Source organism: Ranitomeya variabilis, chromosome 3, assembly GCF_051348905.1.
Source record: "Ranitomeya variabilis isolate aRanVar5 chromosome 3, aRanVar5.hap1, whole genome shotgun sequence".
Classification (NCBI taxonomy): Eukaryota; Metazoa; Chordata; class Amphibia; order Anura; family Dendrobatidae; genus Ranitomeya; species Ranitomeya variabilis.
Genome location: NC_135234.1, coordinates 105,140,172 through 105,158,871, shown reverse-complemented (window position 1 = coordinate 105,158,871; position 18,700 = coordinate 105,140,172). Strand labels below are relative to the sequence as shown.

At 43.1% G+C, this 18,700-nt stretch overlaps 1 protein-coding gene across 1 annotated transcript in view; it reads left to right on the top strand.

Annotated features, from left to right (window-relative positions):
• The window catches only part of LOC143815352 (protein ABHD15-like), a 73,573-nt gene that overhangs the window by 42,679 nt on the left and 12,194 nt on the right, over nt 1-18,700 (top strand). The window contains exon 2 of the mRNA XM_077294471.1: nt 1,059-1,411. Coding sequence (XP_077150586.1) covers nt 1,059-1,411 — 353 coding nt within the window. The remainder of the gene's footprint in view (nt 1-1,058; nt 1,412-18,700) is intronic.

Below are 18,700 nucleotides of genomic sequence, written 5' to 3'. Positions count from 1 at the left end.
TCCTCCACGCTTATTCGCTCCTCACCAAATCGCCTCCAAGACTTCTCTCGAATATCACCCATCCTCTGGAATTCTGTGCCCCAACACGTCTGGTTATCCGCTACTTTTGGATCCTTCAAAAGAAACCTGAAAACCCACCTCTTCAAAGAAGCTTACAGCCTGTAACGACCACATGGCCACCTCAACACCATTGGAGCTACTGCAACCCTCGACCTACTGTCTCCTTCCCCATAATCCTGTAGAATGTAAGCCAGCAAGGGCTGGGTCCTCTTCACTCTGTACCAGTCTGTCATTGTTAGTTTTGTTTACTGTAAGTGATATTTGTATTTTAACCCCTTCTCATGTACAGCACCATGGAATTAATGGTGCTATATAAATAAATAATAATAATAATTCTGATTGGGGAATCTATCACCAGGAGTTTGCTAACCCATCTGAGAGCAGTATGATGTAGAAGCAAAAACTCTGATTCCAGCTATGTATCACTAACTGGGCAGCTTGCTACAGTTTTCATAAAATAACTTTTATCTGCTGCAGATTTTACCAGTTGTCTGAATGCTGCCAGGTACACATGAATTGGCCAATTTATGTGCCAAGCTTTCTCAATTGTTCATGTTTTTAGTTCAGCAATTTAATTTTCATGTTTGAATGCTGAGCTCTGTATAGCCCTGCCCACACCACTGATTGGCAGCTTTATGTCTATGCAGAGTGTACACAGCAGATTTACTAATCCTCCAGTGATAATCTCTTGCTGATAAAACAATAGCACTGCAGCCTTGCAGCGCTGGGGTCCTGGGTTCAAATCCCACCAGGAACAACATCTGCAAGGAGTTTGTATGTTCTCCTGTGTTTGGGTGAGTTTTCTCTGGGTTCTCTGATTTCCTCCCAAACTCCACAGACATACTGACAGGGAATGTAGATTGTGAGCCCCAATGGGGACAGTGGTGATGATGTATGTAAAGCGCTGCGGAATAAGATAGCGCTATGTAAGCAAAGCTTAATAAATAACAATAATTTAGTACTGTAAAATGTAACCGTGCTATCCTTTTTATTGACAGATGTGTCACTTGGCCCTCACTCATGGGTACCAGGCTGTGATCTTCAATCGTCGATGCCAAAATGGCTGCCCTCTCAGCACAACAAAGTTGCAACAGTATGGTGACCCTAATGACCTGCGAGAAGCCATTCGATACATCCGACATTGTCAGCCATCATCTCGACTGTTTGCAGCAGGAGAAGGCACTGGTGCTGGACTTCTCCTGTCCTATCTTGGGGAGTGTGGCTCCTCCAGCTACATCACCGCAGCGGGCTGCATCTCTCCTCTGTTTCGCCTTCAAGACTGGTACGAAGCTGGGTGTCCATGGATGTGGCAGGCAGCTTTGCTCCTGTACCAAAAGATGTATTTGAGCAGGTAAGTGTGAGTTTTAGAGTAGTTGATACATGTTCTATTCTCCCCTCAGTGTGACAGTGTGGGCTCTTTTCTTTGGAGGGGGGGATTTCAAAATTTAGGGGTAATTAGAAATTCAGGGCCCAATTCATTATTGCATCTGTGACTTTTTTATTCCGGTTATTGGTGTTCTCACCTGTTTTTCAATTGCGCCTTAGTCTTTTTTTTTAATTTTCACCTTTTTCTTTAAAGTCTATGTATATGTGCTTTTTTTTTAAGGTTCGTTATTGTGGCAAGGATTAGAGTTTTCAGCAGATGCATAAATTGTGACTTTTTGTAATGTCACAAAACTTTTGCAGAAATGAACTCTGCTCTAAACCATAGTGACTTTTTATTATTGGAGAGTGGCTGAATTTTTTTTGCAATATTTTAGTGGAATGTCCTTTAAAAAAAAAAAAAGTAAAAGCATTTTTTATTTTGTCCGAAATTATTGAACCTTGTTTGCCATTTAGAAGAATTTGGCTCAAAAACAGTCAATGAATACCAGAACACAACAAAACTGAAAAATAAAATGGAAATGATGAATCGTCTTTTTTTTTTTTTTTTCCTGTATTTTTACAATAAGATATACAGTATGTAAACTAGAGGGCAGGTCAGTGAGGTATCAGTAACCTGTCATAAGCCATACAGATGAATATGTAAGCAAAGCACCACATGAAGACCCCCTCACAGGCCGCCCCAGAGCACGAGCATATTATTAACTCAAAACTACAAATACAGGTTAAACAACAACCACAAGACAGATTTCATCACCCAGATATCATTTTAATCGGTATAACGGTGCCAACCTGACACTGTCTGTAGGTTGCTGAGCACAATCCTGCTGGCAGGTTCCCTTTAACACTGTTGTAGTGCTGTATCCCATACAGATTAATCCCCAACCACTGGGCTGTGCACCGAGCAGCTCTCCCTTCATTCCCTTTTTAGAGATTAAAGGGTTTTCCCTCTAATAAAGTGATAACATGTTGCTGGGATATGATCATATCAATATGATCAATGGTTATCTAACATCCCCACTGATCATAAAGTGATGGCATATTCTAGCCCCTTAATCATCAAAAAGCAATTCTGAAGCAACAAATGTGTGTATGATGAGGAATAATGGGGTTTATATACTAAACACTGTGCAAATTGAGATGACATGGGCTTATATTGTGTCTTTTTTTTTTATTTCTTTTTTAGGCCATACCCACTTTGTCATTGGCTAGATTGGCATGTTTAAAGCAAAGTTTCTGACTCTTGTAGATTATTAATTCAGCCCCAATGTATTCACTAATATACATTTTAAAGCATGTTAAGGTATGTTGACCCATGTAAAGGGCTAAGGACTTAGCCTCAATCTTTTCTATGGTACTGAAACTCCTTGATGACCTCTAATATTCTTAGGCTACTTTCACACTAGCGTTAACTGCATTCCGTCACAATGCGTCATTTTGCCGAAAAACGCATCCTGCAAAAGTGTTTGCAGGATGCGTTTTTTCACCATTGATTAACATGAAGCGACGCATTGTGACGGATTGCCACACGTCGCACCCGTCGTGCGACGGATGCGTCGTGCAGTGGCGGACTGTCGGGATCAAAAAACGCTACATGTAACGTTTTTTGCTCACGACGGTCCGCTTTTTCCGACCGCGCATGCGCGGCCGGAACTCCGAACCCAACTCCCCGCACTTCCCGCACCTCACAATGGGGCAGCGGATGCGCTGGAAAAATGCATCCGCTGCCCCCGTTGTGCGGCGGAGACTACGCTAGCGTCGGGAACGTCGGCCCGACGCTAGTGTGAAAGTAGCCTTATTCACTTTGTGTGTGTCCATTATCTGTCTCACAATTGTAGAAAGACGTGTATATACAACATAATGAAAATGTCGGGTAGCAGTTTCCTGAACTACACAGTAACTAAATATCTCGGATACAACTTTGCTTTGGTCATTTTATTCTACCTTGTATATATAAACTTGTGTTGAAATTGCTATGACTGTGGTTACCAATCTGTTGTAAATCAATGGAGGTGACGAGATATACTGTATAAAAAATTTTTTTTTATTGAAATGACATGTTTCAGACAGTGTAAAGTACAGTCATCACGTCCTAGTTTTCAGCTTTTGCACAGACCGCAGTCCCTCATCCAGTTTGCAGTCTTCTACCACAGACCAGGCCACAATGCGTCGGGTTGAATATATGACGATACAGATATAACACAGCTGCTGTAATGTATACATGGCTCCGTCTATAAAGGAGTGTGTTCTCCATTTTAGATAAACTTGCTCTGTGTTTAAGCTTGGTCGCCTTCCAAGATTTTTAAATACATTTTGACCTTGCAAAGTAGATTAAAAAATGTGCATAGCACAATGTCTGTTTGTTCCGAAGGAAATGTCATTGCCAAACTAGTGATGCATAGAAAAGTTAGTCATGGTGTGTGTATTTTGTAAGACAGTGGAAGTACCGTACTTCTTCAGATTACTATGCTGGGCAATGGTAACAAACACTCTGCTTTCCATTTGTTGTAATACAAGAACTCCCAGCATGATAGGAGTTGTAGTTTGGCCACAGTTGGAAAGACACAGGTAGGAAATCACTGACCTATAGTTTTTTGGGGGGAGTTTTATCAAGAGTTTCCAGCATTGAGGGTTTCACATGGTTGACTACATGGCTACAGATTCCATTTGGGACTCTAATGCACAATTTGCAGACCAAAGCCTTTACCCAGGAGTTATTATACATGTCCTTTCTTTTAAAAACTGGTGGTAGGCCAGGAGATGATAATCTCTTCCATAAATCAATTTTACTGTCATCCAGCCACTTTTCCCAAGAGACATTCAGCCAAACTTGGGATTAAGTTGAACTAAAATCAGCACTAAACCACATGCCAAAAGCCCCATCTCTGCTGAAGAGCCTATTAGTCACTGTCAGTGCGGGGCTGGGATTCTTGGGCATGCGCACTGCGCTTGTCAGACGCTCCCCCAGGTTCCCCACCTTCCAGCGTCGGTCTGTGCAGGAAGCTGCCCAGGAATCCCAGCCCCGCACTGTGCATAATGCATAACACAGTGCGGGGCGGGGATTCAGTAACAGGGTGGCCGCACTGCCCGCACAGGCGCAGTCAGGCACGCGGCATCTGAGCTATGACGGCCAATGAACACTGCGCCTGCCCCAGGCAGGCACGCACAGCGCAGGCGCCGGATTTAAGAAGAACAGCGCGCAGGGGGCGGCGACCATCGCCCCAGAAGAGATGAGTGACGGCAGTTGGGCGCTTCACAGAGGAGGCTTCAGACCCGCCTCCAGGTACAAAGATAGATATTTGGGGAAAATTATAAAACGCCTTATTGAGGGAATAACAGAAGCAAAAACTAAAAGAGCCACCTTGTTAGACTGCAGCAGGAGGAGTGCAGAGAAGCGGACGCCGGGCACCGGAATGTGAGTATGTGGTTTTTGTTTTTTTTTACTTTTACAATGGTAACCAGGGTAAACATCGGGTTACTAAGCGCGGCCCTGCGCTTAGTAACCCGATGTTTACCCTGGTTACCAGTGAAGACATCGCTGGATCGGTGTCACACACCGATTCAGCGATGTCTGCGGGAGATCCAGCGACGAAATAAAGTTCTGGACTTTCAGCAATGACCAGCGATCTCACAGCGGGATCCTGATCGCTGCTGCGTGTCAAACACAACGATATCGCTATCCAGGACGCTGCAACGTCACGGATCGCTATCGTTATCGTTGTAAAGTCGCTTAGTGTGAAGGTACCTTTTATTGCTCAGTCACAGAGCTGAGGTGTCATGTTAACACCTCTGTATTCCAGGTAAAGCTCCCTTTGTTCTGAGTTCCTGTAATCAAAATACGGTACCTAAAGGTTATGCCTTTTGATGTAGACCCAATCCTGTGGATGGCAGATTTAAATCAGTGTAACTTTACTACTGTTATATATTTCCCTTACCATTATATATTTCCTTTTACAGATAAAATACCATCCTGTATGAGTCCCAAGTCATGGGACATATAATAACAATAATAATTTTATATAGCGCCAACATATTCCGCACCACTTTACAATTAAGCGAGGACATATGCAGACAATGAAACCCACTCAACTGTAATGTCACTTCTAACCTGTTAGTACATTTTCCTTTTGTAAGTCTCCAGCAGTGGTCTCACATGTGCTGTTTCTCTTCTCTTTACTGCAGCTTCGGTAGTGCAAGTGGGTCCTCTATGTCCCTATACTTGAGGTGTGTAAAATTGTAATGCTGCAATAAGAAGCAGTGAAATCCCTGCAGAGCCCTTGCAAGATGTGTCATTAATGAGAAGAAACTGTCATCTGCTGGACAGGCGAAATCAAGCCGAACCAAATTGTGTTGGAAAATTTGCAGGGGAGAGACTTCATGTACCGGACCAGAACAAGCCTCAGTGAAGAGCCTATGACATGAAGCTGTCAGCTATCACCTGAAATGGCCCAGATTCTGCACGGGAGGACTTCGAGTTCCGTCTGCGCTAATCAGGAACAGGAGCCGTGCCCCACGCCAGTAGAGCTCAAGAGACCAGACATTGCTCATCAAGAGTCGAGGCCTTGTCCACTCCGTTTCAATCCTAAGAGACTTCCGTTGACTGTCAATCTGAGAATATCCATGAGGAGACTGCAACAGGCGGGACACGCTTGATGAAGAACACTGCGTGTGAGCAGGGCCGTCACTCCCAGCTATCCTCTACGGTACCGTGGCCGGTTGGAGTGCGGGAGGCTCAACAAGCTTTGATAGACTACATCAGAGAGAGACTTGCGGTCTAGCAGGAAAACCTGGTGACCTCCGCTAGGGCTGGATTTGTAGCAAAAGAACTTACATGGTGGCTCCCACGACTGGGTGCATTACTGTTGTGAGCAGAATATTAACATTAGATAGATTTCCTTTGCTCTTTCCAGTTTATTGTTATCTTTGTTTGAATGTTAATTTGCCTAGTTACTAACACTAATTGTTCAGAGTCACTTGAAGTCGCTGTATATAAATAGAACTAGAATTATCCCTGAATGTTTGACTCCTGCTTTTGTGTGTTGCATTCAGACACCTGCATTACATTGGAGGTAGTTGGCAGGGTGCAGTTTTCAGACCTCGAGATGGTGGATGAGTCCGTGACTGAGTCCGGCAGGGGACATATACCCTTAGGGGCTATGCTCAGCAACCTTCTCGAGTTCACGGGGAGCAGCATGTCTCTGTGGGATTGGGTAGAGAGGCTGAAAGCAGGCTTCGCATGTGACCCCTTCCGCTCAGACAGAGTTAGCCCTCCTGACCCTTGATGGGGTGGCCCGGCAGACTGTTGTGTATCTCCCACCTAGGAACTGGGACACTGTGGATAAGGTGGTAATAATCCTGGAGGACCTGCATGGCGACACCACGGACCTAGGGCACCTCCGCATGCTGTTGTTGCAGTGAGTCCAAGGGGAAAGTGCTCAGTATGTTATTGCATTGCAGGAAGTAATGGCCAATATCACCAAAAAGACGGTTCTTGGACGAAGTGCTGCGGAATCAACTAGTTGCTGGACTGAAAGATCTCTCCCTGAGGCAGGTCTTTAAAGGAGTGATAATGCTTGAATCCTGATCAGGACTTCCTTGAGGTTGGTGCCGAAGCTAGAGTCACTGAAAGAGAGACCCTGTACTGACAAGCGCAGTCCGGAGTCATGAAGTGGTCACCCCCGAGTCAACCCGTACTGAGCCTGACAGGGTACAGGAGATACATCAAGAGATCTGGGACATTCGACATAAACTCTGCAGTGTCAAGGGGACCCCTACTGCAATCCCTCCAGCTGATCACACGGCCCCATGTGAAAGGAGGTCAGAGCGGGAAAGTTGTTTCTCCTGAGCCACATCATGTCGTGCTGATAGCCTTCAGCAGAATATGATCCAGTGTGTTGGACCTGCGGTGAAAGGGGGCATATCTGAAGAGACTGTTCGAGTTGAGAAAGGAGACTGGGGTGCCTGTTAAACTAGCACGCCCCACGGTAATGGAGGACACCATGGGATTTCGAGCCTCAGAGGGCAGAGGAGATCACTCTGAGGATATCGTCTCTGAATGACTTACTATCTGATCTGAATTCAGTGGGCAGTGGATCAGCTGTTTAACGGACACAGGGTTCCAGGGGATTACTATGCCAGAAGCGTATTTCCAGAGTCACTTCCCAAGGTTGCTCAATCTAAAAAAGAACACCCCATCTGACTGTTGGCGGCAAATCAACTACCTATCCTAGTAGCAGGAGTAGTGTGGATGTTTGTCTGGATGTGTGGAAAAGACCTAAGTCGAAAGGGAATAGTGTTGACCAAGGGGCCCAGAGGAGGAGGACCCATTGTTACCCTGCACATGAACATGCTAAAAGAAGTGGGACAATTCTTGGCTGAGGGCCTAGATAAAAACAACTGTACCCGTGCCACTCGTGATCCAGCCAGTAAGGTGTTTAAGCAACTCGTGCGAGTCAGCCAAATTCAGTTCTTCTCAGCAAAGTGTTGATACCTTGGCAAAGTGTCGATACCACTCTAAGTTACCATGACGTTGCTGGTGGGACAAACTGTACTAACTATGCCTGTTCTGGCTCGTGTGCTTGGAGGGTGTGGACGTTCAGATTGAGCAGATAGATTGAGAGGAAACTATCTCTGTATTATTGGTTGGACCCTGGCCACCGTGCGGCAAGGATGAGTAACTGTGCATTGTAGAAATTTGAATGAAGAAAGTTTACAGTTGACACCCGATTTTAAAAAGTGGCCCAAGTTTGCATAATGCCAGAATATTTCACCAGAGTTGACACTATAGGACTGACAACCGTCTGAGGAGATCCGTCGACCTTGGAGGTGTCGCTCAATAGTCCTAAAGGCAGGAATGAAACCCTGGCTGTGCATCACCTCTTGGAACAGATGTCAGTCCATCTCATGGAATTCTCCTCAAGGCAAGTTGGATAAATCAAACAGTTATTTCAGCGATATCAGGGAGTGTTTGCACTACATGAAGATGACTCTGGGTGCACCCAGGCTATTCAATGCAAGATCCCTACAGGAACTATGGCTCTCATTTGAGAGAGTTATTGGCAGATCCTGCCTCAGATATCAGGAGGTGAAAGACCTGCTGGCCCATAACTGTTTGATTCTTGAAAGGCAGAGTCCATAGGTGGCTACTAACATGTTAGTTTGGAGAAAAGATTGCACCCTGAGGTCCTGTGTAGACTGCCAAAGGCTTAACTTGTGCACTGTATGAGACTCCTTCCCCTTGCCCATAATCGAGGAGTCCCTATCCGCATTGGGAAAAGCAAAATATTTCTCCTCCCTCGACTTGGCCAGTGGCTACTGGCAAGTTCCTGTGGCTGCGAAGGATCACTTGAAAACAGCCGTTGTTCTTCCTATGGGTCTGTTCGAGTTCAACCTGATGCCTTTTGGTCTGACGAAAGCACCAGGAACATTCCAGGGTTTAATGGAAAGGTTCTTGCAAGATCTGAATTTCGAAGCCACTTTCATATATTTGGACTACATAATCATTTATTTCACCACATTTGAAGATCACCTTAACCATCTGGATCAAGTCCGAAATAGATATAGAATCACTGCACTCAATGGAAAAATATGCTTTCAAGTGAATAAATTTTATTTACGGTGGTGGGTGAAGCGACAGTTTTTTGACGTTTTGGCCGGACTCCGGCCTTTATCATACAGTCGCCTTTAAGGTCACCGAAAGATTATAGGCACCGTTTTTTGGAATATCTCAAATTGATGATGTACATCCAGTTTGATGGATGGTCCAGGAGGGGTTTGCGGCAAGCCAAGGAAGCACTGTCCTGACCGTAACAGCTGAGAAGAATTGGTGGCGCAGTAGTCCTGCGGAAGCAACGACGTGCTAGTGCAGTATATGTGTACTGCACTGGAGGAGGAACAGGAGCAGCAAGCCAGTGGAGCGCTGTCCTGACCGTGGCAACTGAGTAGGATTGGTGGCGCAGTAGTCCTGCGGGAACAATGGCGTGCTGGTGCAGCGTGTGCACCAGCACGCCATTGTTCCCGCAGGACTACTGCGCCACCAATCCCCGCGATCCCGCACAAAGAATGAACATGCTGCATTTTTTTCCGGAATGCGATTCCGCCGCGGAAAAAAGCGCAGCATGTGCACAAAAAATGCGGAATGCATTCTAATAGGATGCTTAATGTATGCGTTTTTATAGCGAAAAAAACGCAAAAATTCCTGAACGTGTCCACATAGCCTAAAGGTTAAGCCTCGGAAGTTTCACCTATTCAAGCAGAAAATTGAGTACCTGGGACACACTGTGTCTAGTGCAGGAGTTTACACCACCGCAGAGAATGTGACTGCAGTGCAGGAGTGGCCCACGCTGACCAACCTGAGGAAATTGAGTATTCCTAGGAGTAGCCAGATACTACCACAGGTTCATAAAAGATTTTGCCCGGATTGTGATACAACTCAACAAGCTGTTGCAGGGGACGAATACTTATGACCATGTGATATTTCAGTTTTTCTTTTTTTATAAATATGCAAAAATTTATATTTTGCTGGGGTTTTTTTCAGTCAAGATGGGGTGCAGAGTGTACAATAATGAGAAAAAAATGAACTTTTTTGAATTTACCAAATGGCTGCAGTGAAGCAAAGAGTGAAAAGTTTAAAGAGGTCTGAATAGTTTCCGTACCCACTGTACATCTGCAGACGGACAATAACCCCCTGACCCACCTGGACAATGCGAAGCTCTGCACGCTAGAACAGCAGTGGGTTGCAAGGATGTCCAAATATCAGTATAGGATCTCCTCTTGGTTGAAGGCCCAAAACACTCATGCAGATACTGTCTCAAGTCACCCAGGCCTGACCGAAGAAGGTTGCAGATTAGCCCTGAAAGGTGATGGCGGTATCTTATATCGGCCAAACCTGGTGACAGGTTCGCTTTAATTTCATCACCTATGCAATACTAAGGAAATCCTGACCTGTTGGTGCGTCTTGAGGGCTGGAGTTGAGAAACACTACCCTAAGGGGGTCTTTTAGTTCCAGAACCTATGTCTCTCTTTCTCTCACACCATCCTCACTCAGTAGCCAAATTCATGGTTTTAGGCAGTCATGTAAATTAGACCTAGACCAGAGATTTTCATAATGTGACTGGATATTTTTCTCTACTCAGAACATGCAAACTAGTGTAAATCCGCACTGTTTGTCTGTTTGTGAAACATATTCAATGGTATGCACAATGCAAGCAAGAGCTCTAAAGATGAAAGCGACTGTAGGCGGCATTACAGCAGTTGTGGGGTTATATTTGTATTTTAATGATAAAGGCATATTAACATTACATGAAATCTACACATTATTTTTTCCATTTACTAGATATTACTCTATATGTAAAAACGTATGCTGGTTTGTAAAGTGCTGCTAAGGATTGTTGTTTATGAAGCTGTGCATCCATACAATATACAGTGGGGAAAAAAGTATTTAGTCAGCAACCAATTGTGCAAGTTCTCCCATTTAAAAAGATGAGAGGCCTGTAATTGACATCATACGTAGACCACAACTATGAGAGTCAAAATGAGAAAACAAATCCAGAAAATCACCTTGTCTGATTTGGCAAGATTTATTTTGAAAATTATAAATAAATATTTGGTCATTAACAAAAGTTCATCTCAATATTTTGTTATTTATCTTTTGTTGGCAATGACAGAGGTCAAACGTTTTCTGTAAGTCTTCACAAGGTTGGCACACACTATTGGTGGTATGTTGGCCCATTCCTCCATGCAGCTCTCCTATAGAGCAGTCATGTTTTGGGCTTGCTGCTGGGCAACACAGACTTTCATCTCTTTCCAAAGGTTTTCTATGGGGTTCAGATCTGGACACTGGCTAGGCCATTCCAGGACCTTTATATGCCTCTTACGAAGCCACTCATTCGTTGCCCTGGCTGCTTGGGAACATTATCATGCTGAAAGACCCGTCCACATTTTATCTTCAATGCCCTTGCTGATGGAAGGAGATTTGCACTCAAAATCACACGATACGTGGCCCCATTCATTCTTTCATGTACACGGATCAGTTGTCCTGGTCCCTTTTGCAGAGAAACAGCCCCATAGCATGATGTTGCCACCCCCATGCTTCACAGTAGGTATCGTGTGGTGTTCTTGGGATGCAACTCAGCATTCTGTCTCCTCCAAACACGACAAGTTTTGTTTCTACCAAACGGTTCTACTCTGGTTTCATTAGTCCATATGTCGTTCTCTAAATACTCTTCTGGATAATCCAAATGCTCTCTAGCAAACTTCAGATGGGCCCAGACATGTACTGGCTTAAGTAGGGGGACATGTCTGGCACTGATGGTGTTACTGATGGTAGCCTTTGTTACGGTGGTCCCAGCTCTATGCAAGTCATTCACTAGGTTTCCCTGTGTGCTTCAGGGATTTTTGCTCCTCATTCTTGTGATCATTTTGACCACATGGGGTGAGATCTTGCATGGAGCCCAGATCAAAGGAGATTATCAGTGGTCTTGTATGTCTTCCATTTTTCTATTATTGCTCCCACAGTTGATTTCATCACACCAAGCTGCTTGCCTATTGCAGATTCAGTCTTCCCAGCCTGGTGCAGGGCTACAATGTTGTTTCTGGTGTACTTTGAAAGCTCTCTGGTCTTCACCATAGAGTTTGGAGTGTGACTGTTTGAGGTTGAGGACAGGTGTCTTTTATACTGATAACAAGTTCAAACAGGTGCCATTACTACAGGTAATGAGTGGAGGACAGAGGAGCCTCTTAAAGAAGAAGTTACAGGTCTGTGAGAGACAGAAATCTTGCATGTTTTTAGGTGACCAAATACTTACTTTCCACCATATTTTGCAAAATAAATCTTGCCAAATCAGACAAGGTGATTTTCTGGATTTGTTTTCTCATTTTGACTCTCAGAATTGTGGTCTACCTATGATGTCAATTACAGGCCTCTCTCCTCTTTTTAAATGGGAGAACTTGCACAATTGGTGGCTGACTAAATACTTTTTTCCCCTCTGTATGTCCATTGTCTGCATATGCACTAACATTTCAATCCCAAAGAGCAGCAAATTGTAAGCCTCATCCACATTCCAATAGGAACATTGCCAAACCTGCAGAAACTCCCATAATCCCACACATATCTAGACACAATATTTTTTCTAAAATATTTTTTAATTGATTAAAATAATTAGGGCTCATTGTAAAAAAAAAAAAATTCTTGCCTTTTCTCTCTGGTACCGATAAACGTGTTTTGTTTTTTTTTTGTTTGTTTTTTTCTGTTTCTGCAACTCTGTCTCCTGGAGGAGAGGAGGAAGTTGCAAAATAATGCACTTGTAATGTAAATGTACGCCACATGGGGAAACCTGTCAGAGCGCTGGTTATTGCAGTTCCCTACCACATTGCAGGACTTTTGCCTTTACTGACAGCTGGGTTCCAGGAGTAAAATAGAATATTCTGTTGCTTTCGCCTTGTCTTGAAAGACTTACAGCGTAGCTGCACCTGAAATAAAAAGTCTATATTTCTATACATTAGAGAATTCCATAGATAATCTATTTTTTTTTTTATTTTTATTTTTTTTGTACATATAAGTGAAAGAATGTAATTTAGATTATTTGGAGGAAGATGGTTACACATACAAATCTCTACCTTAGATTTTTAATTGCTGTAATATACAAAATTAGTGTTAATTTAACTCAACACTTCAGTGTAAAATATAAGTATCCTAACAAACTTTCAGGGTAGGCATTATGTGGTCTGGGTATAATGCAGTGTATGCACTCATCGGGCTTCCAGGTCAAATAGCTCACAGTAATCCAAGAGGGTATGTTCTCCGACGCCAGTAGAAAGGCAGTTAAAACTTAGCCTTTAATTATATAGGATAAAAAATGGCAGAATATGCACATCAAAAAAGTCCATAATGCTTTGTGACAGTCACTGGCAAAGTACTGGAGGGGAGATATGTTTCAGTAAGGTTATCAGCTTCAGTGATTTCAAACCTAGAAGTTTGCTCCAGTACACTATGTTGAGAGGGGTTAATCTGCCATTTTAAGGGCTGGGTTTTTGTGAACAACCATAGAACGGGTGGGAGGTTGTCCACCTTATATCCACTCCAGGGTGTGGTCTGGGGTTTAAATAGTTGGCCTCCTGAGACATTCAGTATTCATTGTGTCAGGAAGTGACTAACTCCAGAGAAGTTTGTGCTAACCTGAACCATGTGTTTTGCTAACCCTGAGCGGGCAGATCCCCACTACCAAGAGGTCTGTGCGGTGTTACCACTTTGTTTTATTTTTACTTCACTATGGTGTATGCTGCATGAATAATAAAACCAGTGAAGGTCTTAAAAGCCACAGTGTTCCTGTGTCTACCTCCGTGTACAGCCGAGAGAGACAATCTACCACAGCTTACATGTTTAAGAAAAAAATCCTTAATAGTACCATTTTTTTAATTTTTTTTTTTTAATTATGTGCACATTCTACCTTTTTTTTTATGCTATATGATTAAATGATTCGTTTTAACTACCTTTCTATTGGTGCTGGAGAAGAATCTCTTTTGGACTATTACTGTAATATGTAGATTTTACATCTATTCTATGGGCACAACAGAACCAAGCCTGTTAGGGTAGGTGCACACTGTCAGTAACTGGCAGAGCTTTAGATGCAGTGATTGGATGCAGTGTATGAATGCAGGTGACTCCCATATGTGTTCATTGAACCGTGCGGAATCATCACCTCCAATACTTTGTATGGGTGAAATTTATCTTGTGGAGACTCAATCTCCGCAAGATAAACAAACCTGCTGCAGTCTGCAAAGACGCACCGCATGTCCATCTCCGCAGTTGATCTGCAGGCGTCGGCGCACACATAGTGGGCATGGAATTTCTTGAAATCCCATACACTATGCTGTAACATCTGGACGCTGCGGGTTGGACGCTGCAAAGTACGAAGTGTGCAACCGCAGCATTTACTGACTGTGTGCACATACCCCAATAGGTTGTCTCTAGCATTGCCGGTCTGTTTATGCAAATTGGAGTGTGACTTCAATCTGTAGATAAGTGTGCCACCAGTTTGGAAATGCCTTGAAGTCTAGGGCGACATCTAGACTTTTATTTTGTTTAAGACTTTTATAGCAGACTAATCTAAACCTTAACAAATGTTTTGCAAAGGATTTACACTTTGCTCTATAGAGGAGAAAATGAGCAACTACTTTTTTACATTGCTCAAATATTCCTGTATGTAGCAATTAAACATTTTAAGGCTGAGGCAACGTGGCAACTTTGGCCACAATACAGGTTGCACGGTAAAAAAATCTTAGTGCAACCGTTAAATTATAAAAGAAATGCAGGTGAATGGTGTTGCATTGTGACCCCCTAGGGTACCATAAATGCGATGAGCAAGTCTCATAATTTCCAACTGATTTTAACTTTTTGGGACTTGCTGGTTGTTGTACCTTAGGAGTAGCAATGTGACCCCATTCTCCTACATTATACTGCAACATAGCAGCTGCACAGTGCAACCTTTGGCTGTGTCACCTGTGTTGCAGATATAGTCGTCATGTAGCCCCAGTCCCAAGTTACTTTTAAGAGTTCTTCAGAAACAGAAAAAATGAGAAACAAAATCAAATGTGATTCTGTATCCAAATTTCTAAGCACCTTTTTAACTATCAAATCACACTTTTTTTTAAACCCCTCATTGAATAGTAATAGGGCTTTTGCTTGTGAGCATGTGTAATAAGATGTTTCGTCCTCTACCTTCTGTGGAAACTGGGTAAGAATACAAGGAGAGCACAACAGAAAGGGTGTCCATTGTAGGCATTTACTACAGGCCGCCTGTGCAAGCTGAAGATATGGATGAACTCTTTATGCATCAAATGGCCAAGTTCTCCAAAAAATATGACATGGTAGTCATGGGAGATTTCAACTATCCAGACATTTGTTGAGAATCTCTCTCAGACAAAACTAACATGTCAAGCAAATTCTTATCCTCTCTTGCTGACAATTTTATCTTCCAAAAGGTAGGGGAGAAAACAAGGGGATCTGCTACCTTTGATCTAATCTTTATAAACAGGGAGGAAATGGTTGAGGAGGTAAGAGTGACTGGGACCCTAGGAGGTAGCAACCATGCTATTTTAGAATTTTGGATAACTAGAGGAGGAAGACCTGTGAAGTCTCAGACTTCAAGGTTAGATTTCAGAAAGGCAGATTTTAAGGGACTCAGAAAGAGAATCGGAGGGATCCAATGTCCAGGAAGGTTGGGTAATCTTGAAAAATGAGATTCTCAAAGCACAATCGTTAACAATTCCAAAAAGAGGGAAGAATACAAAGCAGTTAAGGAAACCAGGATGGATGAACACAGAACTTTAAAACACATGCTAAAATGGAAGAAAGAAATGATTATCAAATGGAAAGAGGGAGGCATGTCAAAAGAATACAATGCTGTCTGCAGAACCTGCAGGGCACGAATCAGATAATCTAAAGCTGACAATGAATTAAGGCTTGCAAGAGATGTCAAAAGCAGTAAAAAAGGATTTTGGGGATATGTCAAAAGTAAAAGAAAAGTCAAAGATGCTATAGGATTTTTACAGGATGAAACTGATGAAATGGTAAGAAAGGATGTTGAGAAGGCCGAACTTTTACATTCCTATTTTGCATCTGTTTTCTCTCAGAAATGGAAATGTAACATCAACTGATCTTCACTGTCCTATTAAAGGAGTAGAAGAATGCAGGATATCTATAAACAGAAAGATAGTGAGGAAACACTTAGCTAACATAAATTAATTCAAGTCTCCAAGTCCAGATGAACTACACCCCAGAGTACTGAAGGAGATGGCAGAAGAAATTTTTGAACCACTCTCCATAATCTTTGAAAATTCTTGGAGAACAGGAGAAGTCTCAGAAGACTGGAGAAGAGCAAATGTTGTTCCTATCTTCAAAAAGGGGAAGAAGGTGGACCCAGGGAACTATATGCCGGTGAGTCTGACTTCCACACCAGGAAAGATCTTGGAACAAATTATTAAACAACATGTATGTAAGTACCTGGATAAGAATGAAGTGATTACCAAGTCAGCATGGATTTGTAACTAATAAGTCATGTCAGACTAACTTAATTTCCTTCTGTGACAGAATCACTGACTGGGTGGATCAGGGAAATGCTGTAGATATAGTATATCTTGACTTCAGCAAAGCATTTAACAAAGTATCTCACACCATCCTTATTGAAAAAATGTCTAAGTATGGAATGGACAAGGCAACTGTTAGGTAGATTCATAACTGGCTTAGTGATCGGACTCAAAAGAGTGGTCGTAAATGGCTGCACATCCAGTTGGAAGAATGTCTCAAGTGTGGTACCACAGGGTTCTGTCCTGGGCCCTGTATTGTTCAACATCTTTATCAATTATTTAGATGAAGAAATTGAGGGTACACTAATTACATTTGCTGATGACACACAACTAGGAGGGATAGCTAATCCTAGAGAAGAGAGAGAGGATTTAAAAAGATATAAATAAACTAGAGCAATGGGCAGCAACTAACGGAATGGTTTTTAACAAGGAAAAATGCAAAGCACTACATCTGAACAATAAAAAAAGCATATACAGAATGGGAGGAATAGGGCTAAGCAACAGCACATGTGAGAGACTTTGGTATGCTAATAGATCATAAACTGAACATGAGTCAGTGTGATGCAGCAGTAAAAAAGGCAAATGCAATTCTGGGATATATTAACAGAAGCATACAGTCTAGATCACGCAAAGTTAATATTACCTTCTACTCCTCTTTGGTCAGACCTCACCTGGAATACTGTGTCCAGTTTTGGGCACCACATTTTGAAAAAGACATCAACAAACTGGAGCAAGTTCAGAGAAGAGCGACCAAAATGGTGATAGGACATGGTTTGCAGACCAATGAGGAACGGTTACAGGATTTGGGAATGTTTAGCTTGCAAAAAAGAAGACTGAGAGGACAGAGACTTAATAGCTGTCTACAAATATCTCAAGGGCTGTTGCATTGTAGAAGGATCATCTTTATTCTCATTTGCACAAGGAAAGATTAGAAGCAATGGGATGAAACTGAATGAGAGGAGACACAGATTAGATATGAGAAACTTTTTGACAGTTATGGTGATCAATGAGTGGAACAGGTTGCCACGAGAGGTGGTGAGTTCTCCTTCCATGGAAGTTTTCAAACGGAAGCTGGACAGACATCTGTCTGGGATGATTTAGTGAATCCTGCTTTGAGCAGGGGGTTGGACCAGATGATCCAGGAGGTCCCTTCCAACTCTATCATTCTATGATTCTAAGATGTGCTCCCAGTGGATATTCTGACCTATTACTGAAGATACCAGTGAAACCGAGGTAAGAAAAGGCTGTTCACACTTCAGTCCAGGCTTTCTGAAAGCGAAGGGGCTCCTGTGACCTGAATATAACCTGTGCAAAGTGGCCGAGAGCTATAGTCATGACCTCTCTGCTGTCCCATTACGCTCTGGCACTTTACAGGAAAACCGCAGCCCAGTGCCAGTATGTTGTCAGGTGTGGGGTGCATCATACTCAATTGTAGGCCACAGGCTTCTGCTATCTCCATGCTTCCGTCTTCAGGAGCCGCCGCATACAACTCAGGGGACACCAAGTTAATTTCAACAAACAACTTTACTGGACAGTTCAAGTTCATCAGATTGCAGCATGTAGGATACATGCACACATCCCTACATCCGTTCCTCTTTGACTATCCCTAAGCCCCTCTGGCCCCATCAGCCGCAGGGATTTCCTGTTCAGTCTCTCACTGCACCCGGGATCCACTACCTTCCCTTAACACAGTTCAGAGTCCATCTTCTCCTGTGCGCCAGAAGGCACAATGTGTCCATTAGCCCCTATGTTGGGCCTTGAGCTCCGGGCGTTGCCAGAATGTCCGCACCAGATTCTGTTAAGGCCTCCCACTGTCTTGAACGATACGTACATGCTGGCCCTAGTAGCCCACTTGAACGTGTCCTTGTTACTGTATTTCCTTATCTAAGTCATAACCAGGAAGTGCCTGCTTTTCACTAGCACTACCCCCTCTCACTGTGGACTATCCCCAAAACTTTAATTATCTTATCTTGCACCTTCAGCTAACAGCAACTATCCTATAACAGTCTGTACTAAACATATTGTCCTTATACTTTATACACTATGCATATTATACTTTACATTGCTATATAAACAGTACTTATACTACCCTATATTACATTACACACTAGATGCACAGAAACGCATGACACTATCACATTACACAATATTGACGCGATTGGCGCCTTCAGAG